This window comes from Epinephelus moara, chromosome 16 (genome assembly GCF_006386435.1).
Source record: "Epinephelus moara isolate mb chromosome 16, YSFRI_EMoa_1.0, whole genome shotgun sequence".
Lineage (NCBI taxonomy): Eukaryota > Metazoa > Chordata > Actinopteri > Perciformes > Serranidae > Epinephelus > Epinephelus moara.
Window position 1 is genome coordinate 31,837,425 of NC_065521.1, and position 21,132 is coordinate 31,858,556.

A 21,132-nucleotide genomic window follows, 5' to 3' on the forward strand; every position below is an offset into this window, starting at 1 on the left:
CCTTTCTATCATCTTGAACCAGTCTGGCCATTCTCCTCTGACCTTTGGCATCAACAAGGCATTTGGCTCACTGGATATTTTCTCTTTTTGGGACGATCCTCTGTAAACCCTAGAGATGGATGTGTGTGAAAATCCCAGTAGATCAGCAGTTTCTGAAATACTCAGACCAGCCCGTCTGGCACCAACAACCATGCCACATTCGAAGTCACTTAAATCAATCAATCAATCAATTTTATTTATAAAGCCCAATATCAGAAATCACAATTTGCCTCACAGGGCTTGACAGCATACGACATCCCTCTGTCCTTATGACCCTCATTCTGATGCTCAGTTTGAACTTCAGCAGGTCGTCTTGACCATGTCTACATGCCTAAATGCATTGAGTTGCTGCCATAATCTCAGTGTTGACCAAAATAATCGTGATTATGATTTTTGCCATAATCGAGCAGCCGTAGTGTTGGAACAGCTTTAAAACTCCTTGTCATAATTTCATCAAGTCTTCAAAAGCGTTATGAATCATGGGATTTTTATACTCATCAAACCAGTCAGCTCTATATGAAGCATGTGCATTTGTTCTACACTTATTTATTTAAACTTTTCCTGAATTTGTCACCTGTCTGTTCATATTTGTGAGAGCATAAGCAGCTTTGTCCAGGATCTGTGATCAAACAGGAACAAATATGTCAGTCTGCTACGCTGCTTGTTATTGTTATCTATTACTGTCTTTCTTTCTCCTATCTTCCTTACCTTCTAACATTTTCCTGACCTCATGGTTCAGACTGTCTTTCTTTAGCTCTCACTCTCTCTTCACGTCTCCCCCTCTCATCTGTGTCCAGTGCTCACACAGTGGAGCCGGTTGCCCATCTCCATGGTAACAGGGTGATGTTCAGAGAGGGCAGTAGCGGCTTTACCCAGCTGAATCATGAATGTATTATTAAGAACTGGATACGGCACTGCTGCTCGGCATTGCGTATAATTTTCCCCAGTGGCCACATGCGGTACTGCAATGAAAAAAATTCCCAGTGGTCCAAAGAGTAAATTCCTCGTAGACCACCAGAGACGTCTGTAAAACTGTTGACCGAACACGTCCAGCTATAAACATGGTCAGTTATTACTCTTTGTTTTACATATTTTTAAGCCACTGGGTTTAATTTATGAAAAACTTTTCCAAAGCAGCAGTGGCTACATATGTTCATGTTGTGAACCAAAATGCTTGTAAGATTATTTCAAATGCTGCATGGATGTGCAAAAATGAAAGGGAAAACTGAATAAGTGACCCAAAGATGAGCCTTATTTTTCACACATTAAAATATTTTGTCATTTTATGTCACATATATTGTTCATTTGCTAGCCTTTGTTCTCAAACTTAATTGCTTTTTATCGATATTTTAGCCGTGTAATGGCTGGATTCACTGATATGACACCATAGGCGATTTTTCGTAACTACCCTCATTACAGTTTTCTTTAGAGCACTTTCATGAGGTCATTTTACTTATGAGTGATAGTTTATGTGATCTGTATTTGTCAGCAGTATCTCATCCTTTGAGATCCAGGATATGATTAAACAACTGCACTTTTTCAGTGGGACGCATAACACAGGAAGTAACGTGAAAGCTAGAAACTTTTTTTTTTTTGGCGGTGTCACTATCTGATCTGTACCAAGAACCTGATTCATTCAGGTCCTATCCCTTGACCAATGGGCTATCCTGACCCTAACCATTCGAGGGCAATGCCTACTCTAACCATCTTGCTACTTGCTGGGCAGTGACAGGTCAGTAAATCTCATTGGACTGAATGGCTGCCACCTTTGTGTCCACTATCCAGTTCTAAATAATACATTTGTGAGCTGAATGCTCACAGGTTCAGAGTCTGTTCTTGCAGCTACTTCATTAGCTTGTTTGGTGGAATAACAGCCTCTTAGACTAAAATTAGACTCCTGTGCAATTCACCAAATGTCCCAATATTGTCTTACATACTGTTTGTTCTAAACCTTGCAATAAAACTTTCTCTTTCGTCAAGTATTTTAAATACCAGAGCTGCACAAGAGACGTGTTGGTATGACACCCTATCGTTTAGATCTCAGTGCTATAGAGACGCTGCTGTTTCCTCTTCCTGTTCTGATGCATACTTAAATAAAGTCCTCTGAATGACGTACAAAGAGAGTTGTGTATTGCAGCAGTGTCAGTAAAGGAAAGTGTGTGCATGACAGTTACGAGACCTCAGTGGAACTCCTGTCTTACACTTGAAAGGGACTGAGCAAAACAAAGTAAACAGATGCACTGTAGATGTTGTGTTATATCATGTAAAATGAGGGGAGTAGCCTTGAATTAGATGCACAGCTTTTGTGTGTGCAGGCGTGCATGTGTATGCATCGTGTGTGTGTGTGTGTTTGTCTTTGTGTGTGTTTGAACTCTCCACCCAACTGCTTGTGCTCCCTTTGAAGCGTGGCCCCAGCCTGTTTAATTAGGTTGTTGAATATTCATATGTGATTATACATATAGGCCAACGCCCTTATCCGGTGCTGGCTGCTATTAGCATTCAAAACAGTGTTAACACATTTTGACTACACACCCACACACACTTATACTAACACACATTATGGCTTCACAGTTGATGCATGACAGGCTAATTTGTGTGTGAAACCGTCAGTGTTGGTCTGACGGTGTGAAAGGAAGGACTAAGAAAAGGGCTCAAAAGAGATGGGGTGGGGTAATGTTTGAAAGATAAATGTAGGTGTGTGTGTGTGAGTGTGAGTGAGGGTGTTGCTCAGCAGGATGGATGGAATCATGAGGAATGAGAGAGGAAGATATAGCTGTAAATTTGAAGCCATCCTTCCTTCTCAGCCAGTTTTATAGGTTCCTAATCTGGGTCTGAATGAGGAAGGAGTCTGCTGCAGCTCTCTGCCTGCTTCTCTGCTGCTATTAATAGACAGATGTCTGAACTAGAACTGGTCAAGTTCACTTTTCAAGGGCATTGAATGTAATGATATATTTTGAGAGAGGAAGCAGTCAAAGGTTTCTTCGTCTTCTTTAGTGAAGCTAATATTCCACCCCCTTGAGAAGTAGATTTTCAAGGTCTGCTTTTTTATAGATGAATGACATCCATGTGGTCATGTTTATCAAAAGATAACATCAGATGATTGGCTTTTTCAGGAAATAACTTTGACTGGGTGTTGTAATACATATTGCACTTGCATCCTGAATGATTTTTTTTTTGGTGTTTATGAGGTCATGTGCATTTATGTGAACATGTCAGCAGTGAGTCACTATGGGTCATCCTTTGTGTATTTATTTTTGGCCTGCAGCTGGTCCTTCCTCTTTTAGCTGGTGTGTGTTTGTGCGCATGAAAGAGGACATTAGTGTGGGCATGCACGTGCATCTATGCTGTTTTCTCAGCCGTTCCAGGATTGCAACATACTCGGTCAGTCAGTCACGAAAAGGATGTTCTGGTCAACTTTGACCCACATCTCTGTTCCTCAGACACTGTCCTCTGGTCGGGTAATTTTTCTGTGGTCAACAGCATTTGCTTTGACTGAGGCAACTGTCAGTATAGGGTATGAAAATTACCTCCTTGGCTAGTGTTGTCAAAATACACCACTGTGTACCTTTATGAAAAATAATGTTTGTTTTTCTTGTCTTTACTCCAAGAGGTCAGGAAATTGTTTTCAAAGGGAAATTGCTCATTCTGAGAGGAGAAAGAGAGAGAGAACAGGCAGACAGACTCAGCAAGGGCACGCTCCGCATCCCTGCCACTCCCTGCTCAGTCTATATTATTTGTGTGATTCTGATGAATTATGGATGAGGCTATAGATCGCTGAGCTCAGCTCTGCTCCACTGACCCACTTAGAACACACATGCAAACACACACACACAATTCAAATCTGATGAAAACCTCTGGGGAAATATCGTCATATTTTGTCTCCACTAATAGCCAGGGCCGTTCCTCTTGTTCTCATGTGTCTCAGCCAGTAGGAATCCTAGGAATCTTTCTTTTTTTCATCGCATCAGAAAGGCTCACTGAAAATGACCGTCTACACCACTCAAACCAGATTGCTGCTAATTGAAAATGTTGCTTCCAAAATGATATTGCATCACCAACAGGCTTATTCTGTACACTGACAGTGACGCACATCTTGACTTTTTCCTACTCTCTTCTCATGATCTCCTGTCTTGAAATATTATATAACCACAGGGGCTACACCATGTGCCGCCCTCACTCTCGCCCTGTCTTCTGCTCATCTCCCTGACATATCCTCCCTTCCTCCCTGTTCTCAGTACCTGTGTGCCCTGATGTTGCTGCCACATCAGGTCTGGATTATGTTACATAAGGGGCTGCATGTCTTTCAGTAGGAGAAGAGATAATGTGAAGAATGCAATAACAAGAAAGGTTATTGTCAGGAAACCTGTCAGGAAATGTGCAGTCAAAGAAAGGCCAGTAACACAGTCAGTTGTCCATACAGCAGATGAGATGACACATATTGTGCAGCATAGTTTGTGCTCTAGCTCCCCCTCGTGGATCGACGCTGTAGCTGGTCGGTTGTGGTATTCAATTTTTCAACACTTAGTTTTTCTGTTTTAATGGTAGAATAATCCACATTCATCCCTGGAATAGTATTTTACTAAACCTTGTACAAGGGAATATCTTACGGACTGTTACATTTCTTTTTGTCACGTTGAGATAGATGTGTTTAGCTGCGACATGGTGCATCAGACATGAATGGAGAATGGAATCTTGACTGTTGATTGTAAGCTCAGTTTTTGGAAGTTACCCTCATTACACGAGACAGTCCATTACACTGTTAGATAATCTGAATGGGCAATGAGAGAATGCCCTCTAAGTTTTTCATTGGGTAATAGCTGTCAGCGCTGATGAGAGCTTCCTATTAGCGAAATGACAATCTTCATTATCTGTCCCCCTGTTATGAAATCCACTGCTTCCTACTGGCCTAATTCACACAGTGAAGTCCTGCTAAAACTTCCCAAACAGCACTCAGGCCCTAGACCATCAAATAAATCTGTTTCAAAGTGGGTAGCGAGGTCAACGTGGGGCCACAGTTAGTGGAGTTTGGTTGGAGGGAACAAGAAAACTGAGAAGGGGCCAGACCAAATAATTTTCCAGGGCCCAAATAGCAGGGACTGTTTGTTCTAGATTCTTCATCTTCTTGCTTATGAATAGGCTGGCAGTGTGTTTGGTTCTGCATACTGCCCCATGGTGCTCTGGGTATTGTATGGCATCCAGACAGACAAACTCGCACATTTTGGGCTAGTGCCCTCTCTGTTTCCACATTGCATAACCAGGATGGGCTGAGTATACACAGAAGCAGCTCTGACAAACACCAACCATCACCAGTGGACAAACGCTGTCCCTGCCAACTGCTTTGCTGTACATACACACTTTGTCTCACTGTGTACCCACACGGCCTCTTACACATATCACACCTTCATCTGCACACTCATACACATACTGAAAAAAGCAAAACACTGGAGCTTATAACACAACCAGTACTATTGTTAACATAAGCATAATGAAATAAACAAACAATAATTTCAGTAATAGTGACACAATGTGTACTCAGCGGGACACGAATAACTTCTAACTTACCCCAGCCCTGTCTTTGGCATATCTGCTGGAATTTCTTGTTACTTATTGGCCAATTCTTACGCCAACTCAGATACAGCTGCAAAATACTGATATTGGCCTATATACTGCAGGCAATTTGGAATGTGGTGTGCATGTATTTTTCAGGAGGATCTCCCTACATGTTCAAAATGCAAAAGCAATTACTTTAACAGATGGGCTTCGTTCAGTGTCAAAGGTTCAAACATTATTGTACCTTACAGGGCTAACCCGAATGCTTTGTATCTTCAGAGCTACAATCACTGCCATGATAATCCACGTCTGAATCATTATTCAAATGCTCTGATTATGTGTCTGCATTACCCTGAAAATCCCAAATAGCCCATAAATTAAGGAAATAAATAAATAATCCAACGTTTTCCATTATACATCAGCATCAGTTATTATTAGTTATTAGTTGTGACTCACTTCCATCTAATGTCAGTCACCAGCCGTACAGCACTACTGAAACTGGGGGTGCGTTCCGAATCTTATACTTTGTCTTTTTACTTTCAGTAGCAGCTGCCCTTAAAAAGTACGTACTGTTGCATGCAGTATGCAGACAATCAGGACATACTACTGTCTCATAACACTACACCCTGAACTTTGACCCTCTTGCTTTTACATCAGTTACCTTGAACATAAACAAGTGCCACTCACTGAGCTCGCCAGGGACGGAGATCAGCCCTTAAACAATCAATATTCCTATTATTACTATTTGACTGGTCATCAGTTACTTGAATGCGCTGTCATCCGTAATTGCAACCTCTCACAGCTGTCAATCCGCTGTCAATCAGCTGTCATCTGTTTGCGCCTTAGTGGGTGAAGTGTATCGTCCGCTGTGCAAAGGATTGTGGGTCAGAATAGAAAGAAAAGCATGCTGGCTTACATACTGCAAAATGCAACTGGTTGTAGTAGAACATCCTGGTAATTTTTGCATACTGTATTTGACATACGATGTATTGGGACATACTATATAGTATGGTTGTATGGGTATTGGAACGTACAGTGGGACAGTTTGACCACATGACAGGCCTATGTGTGCGCTAGCAAGATGTTGAAAAGTCAAGCACCTGGAATAGTTTCAAAATTAACGAAGATGACTCCCAAAAAGTCAAGTGCTAGATGCTAGATATGCCAAAGGAAACTGGCATATTACAAATCCACAACGAGCTTGGCAAATCACTTGAAAACTATAAGTGACAGCCTCAAACATACTAATACTATTGTCACAGACACATTTCTCTGTCATAGAACTGATGCTGCTCTCTGTTATCTGTGTCCAGGCGGGGAATGAGGCTGAGAACACTAAATTGTTTGGGTTCCTGTTGTTATTGACGTTTGTTTGTTTTCCTTCCTCCCTGGCTCTTGTAGATGCCAGTACTGGAGTTGGCTGCTAAGATGTTTCACGCTCTCTGACCTCACTAGTCATAATGGCCCCTGTGTATAAAGTGCCCAGTGGTTTATGTAACTGCTAATAGGGCCATTGATTATACTGGACAGCCAGGGTTGGACAGGGCTTCTTTTTTTTTATGGGGGAGGTATTGTTCTGCAAAGCCGAAGCCCCGAGTCATGGTTGTCTCCTCTCTCAGGCTTGAATTACCCCCAGTCCGTGCAGACAAAGCTCTCGCTCTTCTGCCTTTACGTAACCTCTCACACCCCCAAACCATGCCACACCATAACCCGTCACAATTTACGATCACATGGAGGGGACTCTGGCGTTGGCACAGTAACACAATAGTTTGATTAATTCTTCACATAGATGCATAATTATTGGGAAGATAAATCCTTGGAAAGCCTTAACATCATGTAGTCTCTATTGCAGTAACTCCCGAAGTGAATAAAAGTTTCATGTTTTACTCTCTATACGGCTCTCTGTTTATCATGCTTACTCAATTTACCCTCCCTCCAACCCCAGTTCAGTTACATCAGAGCCAGTCTCTTCCCTTTGTCTTCTGGACTCTTCCAGAACTTTTTGGCAGTGCAGCGCCCGCTTGGCCTCAGTTCAGCACCAGGCTCTGTCCTCCGAATGACAATGAGTATTATGTATTATGAGAATCCTGTTGCGTCCGCTGGCTGAGGAAACATCTCCACACAAGTTGTTCTGTATGTCCTCATGTGTGAGCTCATCAGTCAGAGCATTGTCCATTCAAAATGTACAGTACCTCTGTTTCCAAACCAGAAAAAGACTGCGCTTTAAGCCTCAGATTTTTGATAAGTATGGCTGTTGTAGTTTGATACAAAACACCTTGTGTCAAAGCAGTCATATTTTAATATTATATTGGTGGCTAGCGATGAAAAAAACATTAAAAAGCAGAATTTAATGACTCACATGTCACTCACATTAGCATCCTTGACAAGCGCGACACGATTTTAAACAGTAATATCAGTATATGTCCTTTTTGCATGTAGCCCAGCTCACTTATGAAACACACAGACGTAGACACACATTAGTTTAGATCTGTCGGTCTTAATTAATCTCAGTTCTTTGTTTGTTTTTGCAGCATAAAATAATGTCGCATCTAACGTAATATCTTTTTAAAATTCCAAAACAAGAAGATAGATAGAAACCTTTTTTGTCAACAGAACTTTGTTGGAGCTATCCATTTAGCAGCATATAAATGTAGCACATGCACAGACACACTCACTCAACGTATCATTCCTGTGGTCACATGTGCACAAATTCATACCTTTATTTTTTAAATATATGATAAATAGTCAGTAAAGAACTGTCAACTCTTAAATGAATCACCAACTAATTTGATTTATTTGAGTATCTTTGGCTTCTGGACTAAACAGGGCATTTGAGGACATCATAATAGGCTATGGAAAACAATGATTTCAGACATTTTATAGACCAAACAACAAATTGGGTAATCGAGAAAATAGTCCACATTGAAAATAATCATTAGTTGGAGCTCTAATTTCTAATTAAGTGAATAAAATACATAAAAGGTGCCAAACAGCCATTAGCCTTCAAAGTTTAATGTATCTGTATAACATCTTTTGAATGTGAAACTATGTATCTGTGCTTTGGACTGTTGTTTTGCATGAATATCAAATATATTGTGGGTTCCCATTCATCGCAATAGGAGCCGGTAAACCATCAATCACATGATACTGAAGTAGCCTAAAGTCCTACTGCCGGGCGTGTCATATAACTAGATAAGCATGCCTGCTCTGGGTTGGCCACATACATCACCAGTTCAGCAGGTCGTGTCCCCTTAACACATGCGGAATACACACGTGTGTGTGTGTGACAGAGAAAGAGATATTGTAATGTGATGTATTCGTCAAATTGGGTTATTGTTTTTTCTGCAAGGCACATCTGTCTCAAACCCATTAAATGAGACGCCACAAAAAGATCTCAGCAGCTGAAGCCATTTGCACAAACATCCTCACACACTCACTCAAAAATTCAGCTATTGTACATGCTCTGAATTAATTTAATTTGACAGCACAGTTCTAATTCACGTGTTCTGAAAAATGGGATACGACCATCAGATCCCAGATGTGTCTCCATTTAATGCTGCTGTTTAGTGGAGAACAGAACAGAAAACATGATGTCTAATGAATTAGCCTATATGTGCAGTCTTTGGGCAGTAAGTAATAAGATGCCTAATTACTCCAAATCTCACCCTGCAAATTGGACCACTGTGTCCGAGAAATCACATTTGAGTTGAAAATGTAATTTAATTCCATTAGCACATCGCAGAAAATCATTTTTCCATGAATTCTATTACCATCCTAGTTAATGTGTAGCGAGCATTAATTTCTGCCTATGTAAATAAAACATAAGGCCACTTAAGGTCACAGCTGTCCACTAATTTTGACCAGCTAAATAAGGTAAAACAGCCCTTGAGGTAAAAATCTCCATTTTCTTTTTCTGTTTTTGAGCATCAGTCAGTTGTCAGGGCATGAGTCTACTCCCCCCTCTGTGCATTGCAGAGACACACTGCTATTTGGGGTATGTTATTAGGGCATGCTACCAGAGATTGTGTAAAGATGTCCTGAGTCACCCTGAAAGCTTGAGTATTCCTGGACTGACAGGAGCTACTGGGGGCCACATAACCTCCATAGGAGACTGAAGAGCCTGGACTGGAATGACACTGAGAGCTGGGCAAGGAATGCTTGTAATGCATTCATGTCTGAAAGGAACCTGTTAGGGGAAACCCACGCTGGATCTTCCCACTAACTGACTAATGATTTTCAGTAAAGCCGCCTGTAAGAAAAATACTTTTAGATTTTAGTAGTCCCTGTACCACCAGCTGCTCTTATATTTAAACTTAGCCTTGTTATAACACACTATAGACTGTGTGAGAAGATGGACGACACATCTCCACTTCTTCACACTGTCCAAAAATTAAGCCAAAATATCCTGGATATGGGCGCTGCCATCTTGTGACAGAATTTGGAGACAGAGTCAGTGCAGTAGTGTTAATATGGTGGAGCTGCGGCATTTAATTCCCATTGATTACCCCATGATGCAGCACCATTTGGACTCAATTGAAACACAGTGATTGACACACACAGCCATTAAACATGCCGTCACACCCCCTTTTTATAGCATTGAATAATTAATCAGAGCCAAACTCATGAGAAAAAAAAAGACGTGAACAAACACCAGTGCGATGAGAACTGCCTAAAATGACAGAAGCCAACTTTGGTAAAGAAACTAAAATTACTTGACGTGTACTTTAAGTTTTTACTTTGGTCATGTCGAATTCGCTAACATGGGAGGAGGCGGGTTTTATGACCTATACTGCAGCCAGCCACCAGGGGGCGATCGGGATGTTTTGGCTTCACTCTGGGGAGCTTTCATGTCATTCATTTGTACAGTCTATGTAACATACATGTTTACAAAGTGGATATTTACCCATCACTAAATTTAAGCAGTTACTGAATACATATAGCTACTGACTGACAGCTCTTACTAGCGAAATGAACTAGATTATGAAGCTAACTGACAGAACTACAGCTAACGTTTAGACTGAACAGTAAAGAGATAATATGGTTGGCATATCTGACCTATTTGAAACAAATAGATCCTCACACCAAGGAGCTCCTGTTAGAAGGATTTTAATGGTGTGTAATGTTTTGAGCACCAAGCTCTTCCTCAAACTTCTGATAAATAAAAACCCTTAAATACCCATAATGCATGTGCAAGCCACATGACATACTATAACACACCTGTTGCAAGTAGTCATCATCAAATAATAGTAACAAAATAAGTTATATAGCCTGTATATATATGTATATATACGAAAGGTACAAAAGGTGCATGAAGAAGAGTATGGTATATACAAAGGAGTAGCAGTATACAAATCATGTCCCCCCCATAGACAAGTATTCCATGAAGGCTTCAGGCTAAATAGCTGTCATATATACTAAAGGTACTATATCACAAACACATGTAACACACCACAAATGTTAGTAAGGAAATACATTTCAACATCAAGCATATACACATTTATCAATCCAGGCTAAGATACATTTAAAAAACGTACAGCATGCATACAGAGGACGTTAACAGTATATACTCATGACTTATCTGATCTGACACTTGATTGAAATTCTGTTTAATAATGATGCACACTGGGAAGACTTCAAGTTACACATTTCAAAAAAATACATTACATGTCCTCCATATTATAAAAGACTATGCCGGTGGTGTAAGGTAGTTACCACGGGCCCTAGTGCATGCTTTTGTGACGGGGCCCAGTGCACACTAGTTACAAGTTATAAGGCGCCCACGTGCACTACTGGCAACTGTTTATAAAAAAGCCAAAGGAATCTAATTTAGGGAGCTTTGCTACTTTTGCCTCCTGTTCATTTTTCTTTTGTCCTTTCTTCCTGCTGCTTGTATGTTTTAGAGGCGTGACTGCTTGCTGAACTTGTAGATGTGCTCAGCTTGTCTGTCTTGACAGATTTTGCACCTAAACTAGCTGCCTTGTTGTATCGTATGGTCACGTGATCAAATAGAGACTTGACACTAGGCAACATCAACATACATATTACCCAACAATCATTGTTGTATACATGTATAAGACAAAAATATTTAAAAAATTAAGAAATTTCATTTAATAGAATAGTTTATTCTTGGTTTTTCTAGTTGTAGAATACTGACTATCTTACAAAAAAGAAAAGAAAATCATGATAGAGATGGCTTTGCATTTTTAGGGCATATAGTTTATAGCAAATGGCACCATTTCTTTCTTTTTTTTCTTTCTTTTTTTTTAAAGATTTGTTTTTGGGCATTTTTAGCCTTTATTTGATAGGACAGACAAGCGTGAAAGGGGGAGAGAGAGAGGGAGTGACATGCAGCAAAGGGCGACAGGCTGGAGTCGAACCCGGGCCGCTGCAGCAACAGCCTTGTACATGGGGTGCCTGCTCTACCACTAAGCCACTGACATCCCAAATGGCACCATTTCTAATGTAATATGAGTTCTTCTCTGAACTAATTTGATGTAGTTCACATGGCCCCATCCATCCCACGGGTCCCAGTGCACCACCTGCACTGTCTATATTTACACCCCTGGACTATGGCAGTAACATAACATAACAAGACTAACTTAAATGACCAGATAGTGTTGGTTGGGTTAGTGTAGCTTTAATGGAATATATGTCTTTCATAAATACAAATATATATCACCACATATGCATGTATAATGAATATCTAAATAAAAAGAAGTCACTCCTACATTTATAAAAGATTTACTGTCAAGTTTAATATAGCGTTGGGCCCCTAAAAGTGTATACTGTTATATTGGGAAGTTATTTTGCAGCTTGTGATGCCACAGTTACTTCTTCTTATTCTAATTATAGTAACCCTAATGCTTTTGATTATATGGTGCTACAGATTTTTTTCTTAGATTAAGTTTTAAAGATGGTTAAAAGTATACAGTATATGTGTGAATGGAGAGAGTGATAGAAATAACGGGAATGTAGTTTTAATGATGTGCAGCTGTAGTAAAACTGACTTTCTTTGCAATTTAGGACTGGGCTCAGACTTTTAACAACTAATGCTTCCTCATGCCCCTTTGATTCAACACTGGGGTCAAACCTACATGTCACACACTTGCACTCCCATCTGAGCAAGTTGAGTTTGCCCTTATATAAGCAGCCTTTCCCCCTAAATCCTACCCTCCCTTTCCCTTAACTCTTCCCGCTCCCTCATTAAAGCCTGTATTCATGCTCTCCTCTCCCCCCTCCCTGCTGTCGGCTTCTGCACAGAAGACTTTAGTAGCCCTTGTCCTGCCTTACCCCCTACGCTCCCTGCTTTGCTTTTTCTCCCTAATTGGTTTGTACACTTGTAGAAGTGATGGCTCACAAACACAGAGATGTTATCTAGGAGAACAATGCGCCAAAGCTCATAAAATGGTGTTTGTATGAGCATTTGAATGTGAATTTGCTGTGACCAACATCAGACTGTTAACCACTGGGTTTTGATGGTGGATTTTACTACCTGTACCAAGGAGATAAATCTACTGTGGTGACATGAACTTTTTTCTGCAAACATAATTCATTTGTTTTTTATTTCGCAGTCTAGTGAAAGTGATGCTGAAACTCTAGTAGAGTGTTACCAAATCAGTGTCAAAGCACTTCTGTCGTCAGCGGATAAGTTACGCAGTGATTCAGTCATAGGCTATGGTCATGTGTGCACACATATGCCCAGTTTTGAATAGCAGCTTTGTCACCATCATATGACCGTGTAATCTGTGTAATCTGGGGTTTTTTCTTGGGTACATTTTTTTTCTCCAGAGTAAACCAAAACCGTCCACTCCCTCGCATGCCTGTATCTCATGTTATACAACGTATGTGAAAAGACACGCCACTTAAAGCCCAGTTCAGGCAGTTCAGTTTGTGTTATTGGTCAGCAGAAATGTTTGGTCTAGCCCTGTTTGTTACAGGCAGTGGAAAGTGATTCATTAAAGCGTGATCACTGAGGAAACTGATTAGCTGCGACAATCAAACTGTGTGATAATTGAAAGGCGGGAGTGGAAGATTTTTCTCCCTTTCTTTCTGCCTGAGCTAGCCACTGTTTTGGAGCTGAGCTGGCCTAGAAACTCCAACAGAAGAAAAGCCCCCCCTCCTCCTCCTCCCTTCACAAAGCTTTCTCACAACCCCTCTTTCCTTTGCTCCCTCTCTCTCGCTCCGTCTCCCTCTCAGTGACAGCTCCTGGTGGGCTCTTTTTTTCCTGCCTGCTCCCTCGCACCCCTCACATCCGTCCTCTGGGTCTCTGCCTCTCTCTTCTCCCTCTGAGGATTTTATCCCCGGCGGACTCTTTGAACACTTAAACTTCACAGTAAACTCTTCCTTCTTTTAACCCTGCCTCAATCCAACCCCGCAAGCCTTCATCCGATTAACCGCCTCGGCTCTGTCACCCCCAAACCTGCATCAGACAGACCCTTTGCTCCAGAGGAGTCCTTGTTCTCCCACGAATGCACGCTGTCTGTGGGAGTCGTGCTTATCGGAGCGCATATATGTGCGCTCCATAGGCTCTCTGCCGGTTGCTGTGTACTGTGGAGCGTGTGTTGGCACTGAAGCGTGGTCATGGGCTTTGAGGAGTGGCTGCTCTGTGAACCAGCAGCACAACGCTCCCTAGACTTGGCGGCTATCAATAGTCATGGTTCATTGCTGGAGGGACCGAGCACTCTATGGATTCTGGATATTCAATCAAGCCAACAGTAATTCTTAAGAGGCTCTGTTTGCTTGTTGTCAAGTGGAGGCTTTGTCTGGTGGACTTTGAGTCAAGTGGACTTTGTTTGGGAGAGGTGTCCTGAGTGATGGGTGCTCTCCCAGGGCCGCGCTCTTCCCATCTCCCCCGACTGTGGTCGTCTCCCGAGGGACACACAAACAGATAGACAAGCCAAACAAAGTTCAAGTCCAAGCCGCGCGCATGCGTCTCCCCGCCATGGAGGTCATCCTCAACCTGATAACTGCTGACACCTCTCCGCTTCCTACTCCCACCACTGTGAGTCTCCACCTGTAAATAGAGTGTGTGTTCATGGTCATGTTTTGAGGTTTGACTCATTTTGATTCGAGTTTATTTCATTAATCCAGTACTCACATTCATATGAAGATTATATTGATACACACCTGTTCAGATGTGTGTGTGCTGTGTTTCTTAACAAAATAAGACACTGTGAAAGCATTAGAGGTGTTTCAGAACTTATAGGAGACCAATCTCTTGGTGGGAAAAGGATTTTGTCTTGAAATCATAGGGATTGAAAGTCTTTGTTGTGATAGTGGGGCCCGAGAAAAGCCTCTGTTTTTTTTCCTCCTCTTTCTCCCCAGACCTGCACTCTCAGCTGATGTGTTTCTTTCTTTTGGATGTGAACACCGAGGGCTTTTCTCACACCCTTTGAATTCCTTAGGAAACTCACTGGCAGGCTTTGGCTGTGTGTGTCTGTTGTGCATGATTAGTAGTTTGCGTTGTGTTTGGTGCTAATTCACGAGCGAATGTGTTGAGTAAACTGCCTCTTGTCCAGCATCACACGGAGTTATGTAAGTTTCCATATCTGGTGAATGGGGTTCATTGTTGCCACATTGGATCCCCTTAAAGGACACAAAAAGCGGATTTCCATTAAAAACGTGTCTTTTGTGTCAATTTCAGTGCCGCTCAATTTAACACGCGTGTGTGGGAACTGAGATTATGAGGAAATAAAAGGGGTATGACAGGAAAAACTTGTTTAGTGTTAAAAATGGCACAGAAATGTCACATGCACTGATGTTTATGATAACTAGATCACTATAAATAACTAATGAGTGCAGCCACACACTGCAGCACTTCACCGTGCATGCTCATCTCTGCTCTGTCTTTAATAAAAGCCAGCAGGATCCCTAAGTAATGTCATGTTGTTGCTATGACAGCGGCCTTCTGATTGACTGCAGGGTCAGAGATCAAACCAACTAATCAGGAGTGTGAAGTTCAGTCAGCCGGAGATGATCGGCTACGATGCCTGCTGAGCGATAAGGTCAGAGAGATACAAGTGGTATAAATGGAGAGGAGACAGCTGTAAAATTCAAAATGACACTGTACAGGTGGACGGGTCACAGAAATGATTCACGCACGGCGCTAAGCATTCACCTAAAAACCTGGATTCTGACATTCACCGTGGATCCGAGGTCTCATCTCTCATGGATATTGGACTCCGTAGATAAGCAGCGTTGGAGAACCAGCTCACAAAGCCTACAGCTGCGAAAACTCTGATGTGCTGTGACAAATCAGTGCTGTGCCTTTTCTATACTGAGAATGTTGTAATATGAGAGGTGTAGAGCAGAGTCCTAACTTTAAGTTCCCTGAGAGAAACCTGAAGTTACAGTATCCGGGTAGTATCACTCTGGCATCTTTGCACAACACAAGCTGACATCAGAGGAATGCGAGGCATAACAACTAACAAGGTAATGCACTTTTGCGCTTATGCATACAGATACCAAAAACTTGACCTTGACCACTGAGAACATAACAGTTTTTTGAGTAAAAGAAAACAGAAAAGGGATAACTAGACTGAAATGTTTATATTCAAAACAATCACAGTACAGCTTAGGTCTGTGGTTTTGATCCCAATATTTACACTAAATACAGTCTTTAAGATGGTTATATAACTTATAGATCAATTTAAATAGCTTCATGTTCCCTGAGGAACTTCATAGGGTTCATAACAGTCATGGCACCAGGGTGTGTGCAGGTTCTTAAAATGTCTTAAATTGAATTTTACAAATATTAGGCCTTAAACATCATTAAATAGTCTTAAATTTGAATTTGTGAGGTCTTAATTGCCGCAAACATTTGATCTAATTTCATTTATCCATCTTTTAATTTCTTTTTGTCAAAATGAGTCGAGCTCTTCTGATTGAAAGTCCGCTTTGCTGATGTTACATCTTTAAACCTTCCACTTTTTACCTAATACTTGCACTTAACTGTTGGCAAAATGTAAATTACCAAGCTCCCTCTCACTTCCATAATTATACACAAAAGCTACCTCTGCCCCGGACCACATATATAGGCCTACTACTTACTTTTATACTTACCAGCAGTGTTTGAATAAAACAAAAGATGATTTATCCAAAAATCAGTCTTAAATTTGGTGAAAAATTATCTTGAAAAAGCCTTAAATTTAAGTGTCTGATAGCTGTTGACACCCTGCATGGCACAGTCATGGCCATGATTAGTTAATCATTGTGTGGAGCCATTATACATAAAATGATATATAAAATACATGCCTAATTTATATACAAATTAAGATAGGGTGCTAAGGTTAAAAACGTTTTTTATCAGTCGAAAACATGAGAATTTTGTGCCATTCCTAAACACGTGGTGTCATCTTTAAACAGTCAGCAGCAGTCAAGGATGAAAATGAGATCAGGGTGTGTGACAAGAAGCTTTATCCTGTATGTGTTTGCACTCTGCAGCTGTCACAACATCTTGACATTCACTGAACCTGACCTCACCTGAGTCATCTCACAAAACAACTACATTTAACAGGACTTAGCGGAGGAGGAAACAGAGGACAACGTGTCTGAAGCTATGGGGCAGAAAGAAATAAGAGCTGAGAGATTGCCCAAATATATCGGAGGGTGTCTTATTTGACAGCATCTGTCCGTTTTCTGCTCTATGACCTACATTGAGCAGGCAGGAATTTGAGGCATCTTTGAGGCTGCGAGAGACCGACCGGCGCAGTACAAGATGTTCTTGTTAGATGTATCTAATTGTGCGTGATGCATATCTAACAACATTAGCCCGGTAATGCCTCCTAAATGCCGGTTTGTGCGAGACGTATGGCTGCAGGTCTGGGTGTTTAGGTTTGGCCGGGCTTTTCCCAGGCCTCTGGTGGATGTGAGGTAAATCAGGTTGCCCTGTCACGGCTCTAACCAGCTTTACGTGGATCAGAGGCTGTTGCACAACCTGGCCCTCCTTCCTGTGTGTATGCAATTCGCCACAGGGCAGGGGGACAGGTCTGAGCAGACCCTTTTGTCTTTCTTACTGATAAAGTCTTATCAGAGTGGGGATCAGGCAGCCCCCCAATTACAAACACACACTCTCAGCTTTCCTCATTAGGCTACACGAGCTCCAGCGATGCAGTGCCTGTCGCTTCTTGCTTCAGCGGCTCACCACATCAACATGTTTGGCTCTGTTAACCCTGGGAAATTAGCCTAATCCTTCAGCTCACCATCTTTAATTACATGCATGATTAGACGCAGAAAAACTCAACCATTTGGGGATGACACCGATCGTACAGACAATTTGTTCAGTAACTGGAACTCTTTATCTGCATCAGAAAGCTGTGGATGAAGCATTGCTTTGCTATGCGTGGCAGCAGTATGAGTCTGTATGAAAATGAGATCATAGCAGTTGACAGTCATAGAGAGTGTATGAGCTGTATGCAGAGCGGGAAAAAGGCTAAACCCTTTTCAACCACCTGACTGATCAGCTGTGCGTGGTTCCGTCACATATGTAACAGGAGATCTCTGCTGACATTGATTTTTATGATGGATGAAAGGCCTTTGATTCGGTGCCAGTGTCTACAGATCACTAGGCCTTCTTATCACAGCATCTAAAACCTCTATCTACATTGTATTGCTGGGTACTCCAGTGCAAAGGGTTCAGCCGACTCGTCCTTTGCCCTCTTTATCTTTAAGTCTGAGGGCAGGGCACAGACTTAAATGTTAAGATAATGTCGTCATCTATAAGAGAACACTGGGAAATCTTCATACTCAGTACTCATGTTGATGAAGTAAGCACTTCATTCATGCTCGCCCTCATAATGCTATTTATACTATTGTGTTTATAGCCGAGAACAGACCAGGTGCTGCTCTGTAACGTCACCCCTCAGTCCTCTACTGTGCCAGCCCAGCAGGCTGTTCTAGTTTTCAGATTCATTTGACCGCCTTGGCTGCCCATCAAGGGAATTTGATCATGATTAGACTTACTGTACACAACAGTTGTCAGCTTAATTGACTCATGGATGTGGTCCACCTTCTATTTAACGCTGCTAACGGTGATCAACATGATGCAAAACCATTTTGTTTTAAAGCTGGAAATTACCTAAAAATTGTGAATGACCTGCCAATTCTCTTGTGTTACCCTGCACCCAAAGGAATGTGCCCTGACCTAAGTGTGTGTGTGTGTTTGTGTGTTTGTGTTTGTGTGTGTGTGTGTGTGGTAAAGGGTGACAAACTGGTTTTTCTTGTGAGTGTTCCTCTCTATTGGCTGGCACACAAACTAGGGGTTGATCTGATCTCATGTCAGGGCCCAGACTCCCAGTCTGCCCTGCAACCTCAGTTTCAACTTGACTATAAGATTTCACCTCAAAAAAGGGTCAACCATGCCTGTAATCATTGAACATATTACTCTCCAATATACTGAAGCTGTGTCATTTCTGTGGTGCACATCTGAGATACTGATCAGCAAGCATTCAGAGTTTTTGTTTATGTGTTGTTTATTCTGTCATGTGGTTCAGTCATTTGTTTGTTGTTAAAAATAGCCTACATTAGGTCAGTTATGATTGACATTCCCTGGCAGTAATTCCCTAGTTCACTTCCTATACCACGGAAACCACCGTGGATCATTATTTTTGCATTTATGTGTAAGCAGGAGTTGACTGTTTGAACTATCTTCTCTGTCAGTCTACATCAGTGCATGATAGTTTAGTCATGGTACTGGAATTTCTAATTGTGATACAATACCCTAAAAAACATTGACATTGAAAACACTGAGCACATAAAATTTGAATATAACAAGGGTATAACATGACATCGACAACTTTTCTTAATTAGTAGCTAAATTGATATTTTTGATAACACTAGTACATGGTGTGCTATAAACTGATCACATATTTTGTATATGAAAATCCTGATCTGAAATATAAGGGACTGTTCTTTATGTATCTTTATGTATGTTGACCCTCCCCAATGCTACAGATATTTTTACTGTGAGTCTCCCATAGTGAGTGGTGTGAAACGTGTGACCCTTTCTCCACCATAAACTAGTTTCTAAATTTTTAAAACTCACTCTTTGATGGTTGTAAGTCAAAAATTGAAGATGTAATCCTGGAGTTGAGTTGAGTTTTTCACTTTCTGTTGTGCGTGCCCGTCAGTTAGTGCAAATAGTGTATTTTTGGCCAAATTTTTAATAAGACGTAGAAAAAAAATTACATAGATAAAATATCACTATTTTAAGCTCAGATTTGGTTCCGTCTTTTTATTTTCTTTTTTCCGACGGAAGTGATCATCGCACATGACGTGTCCAAGGACCGTCAGAAATTTGAAAAACCAAAGATAATTTCTGTTATTACAATTTCGGGCTATGATAAATGGTGTAATTCTGGTGATTTTTTTAATTGATTTTTCTTACTTAATTATACAAGACAGGCGATTGGGGGCGAGAGGGGAGACGACACACAGCAAAGGGCTAAAATAAATTAAAATAAAACCATTTAAATGTGTGTGCCCCTCCCCAGTGCTTACAAAAAACTTATTTGACACCCCTCCCAGTGCCCTCCAAAAAAGTTAGGAACAGTCCCTAAGTTTGAACTACAGCTGCCAAATAAATGTAGTGGAGAAAAAAATACAGTATTTCTCTCTGAATGCTTGTGGCGTTAACGTATTACGTGTTGATTCTCAAATATAAATACCTAAATTTGTACTTAAGCACAGTGCTTGACTAAATACTTCTACCTTAGACTTGTAAGAGCGATTATAAAGTGTTGTAGTAATAAACTTATTTGTGTCTGAATGTTGTCAGTCTCTCAGAGAATCTATAACAGTAAGATAAAATCTAAAAAAAATTAAAAAAAAATCCCTGTCTGACTGAGGAGCTATTTGTGCTCTGACGATGATCGACGGCTGCCTGCTGAGCAGCTCAGAGGATGATGTCATCCGTCAGCTGTGACGGGAGGGAGGAGAAAGGGGCGGGGCTTCCCGCTCTGCCCGGCCGAGGAGTTTCAGGTGGCTTCAACTTTCACAACAAGCCCGGCGAGTTGGAGAGACAGCAGTGCCCGGCGAAACTTCAAGCGACCGGCTCGGCTTTAAATGTTTAACTTTAAGTGTCAGGACAGATGAAAATACACAGCTCGCTTTTACTGCGGGGACAATGCACTGGGAACAGTTTCTCCGTTTGACCAATGGAAAGGTGAGATTGCCCGTGTCGTGGTCGCTTTTGTGACAGGAGATGAATACAGAGAGTTTGGGGTAGTTTCTCTTAACTTTAAGTGATTTGGTGGAAAGAAACTTTAATCTGGAGTTGTTGTTTTCTTTTCTGTCGGATGCGCTGTGGTTTGTAATAAGTAAGTAATGTTGACTGTGGTGCTTGTCATCAATTAGTCATGCAGGTGAGCCCCTGGTGCTTTGTTTTTACCTGTTATGGTGTGGCAATAAAGGCATGCGTATGCAGAGGCTGAGTGATGTCAAGGTAACTTTCACCTGTGCGCCTCTCCTCCAACTCTTTACCCAATCCTCCCCTATGGGTGCCTTCCGAGCCCCCAAGGTGTGCAGTCATGTTCAGCTGTTTATTTG

General features: G+C 41.4%; 1 protein-coding gene across 9 annotated transcripts in view; it reads left to right on the forward strand.

The window, feature by feature from the left end:
- The window catches only part of tmcc1a (transmembrane and coiled-coil domain family 1a), a 51,550-nt gene that overhangs the window by 22,243 nt on the left and 8,175 nt on the right, over positions 1–21,132 (forward strand). The window contains exon 1 of one of the 9 annotated variants that reach the window (XM_050065104.1): positions 20,523–20,749. The exons of the other annotated variants lie outside the window; for them this stretch is intronic. Coding sequence (XP_049921061.1) covers positions 20,711–20,749 — 39 coding nt within the window. The 5' untranslated portion in view covers positions 20,523–20,710. Of the gene's footprint in view, positions 1–20,522; positions 20,750–21,132 lie in introns of those variants that run through there. 9 annotated transcript variants of the gene reach the window in all.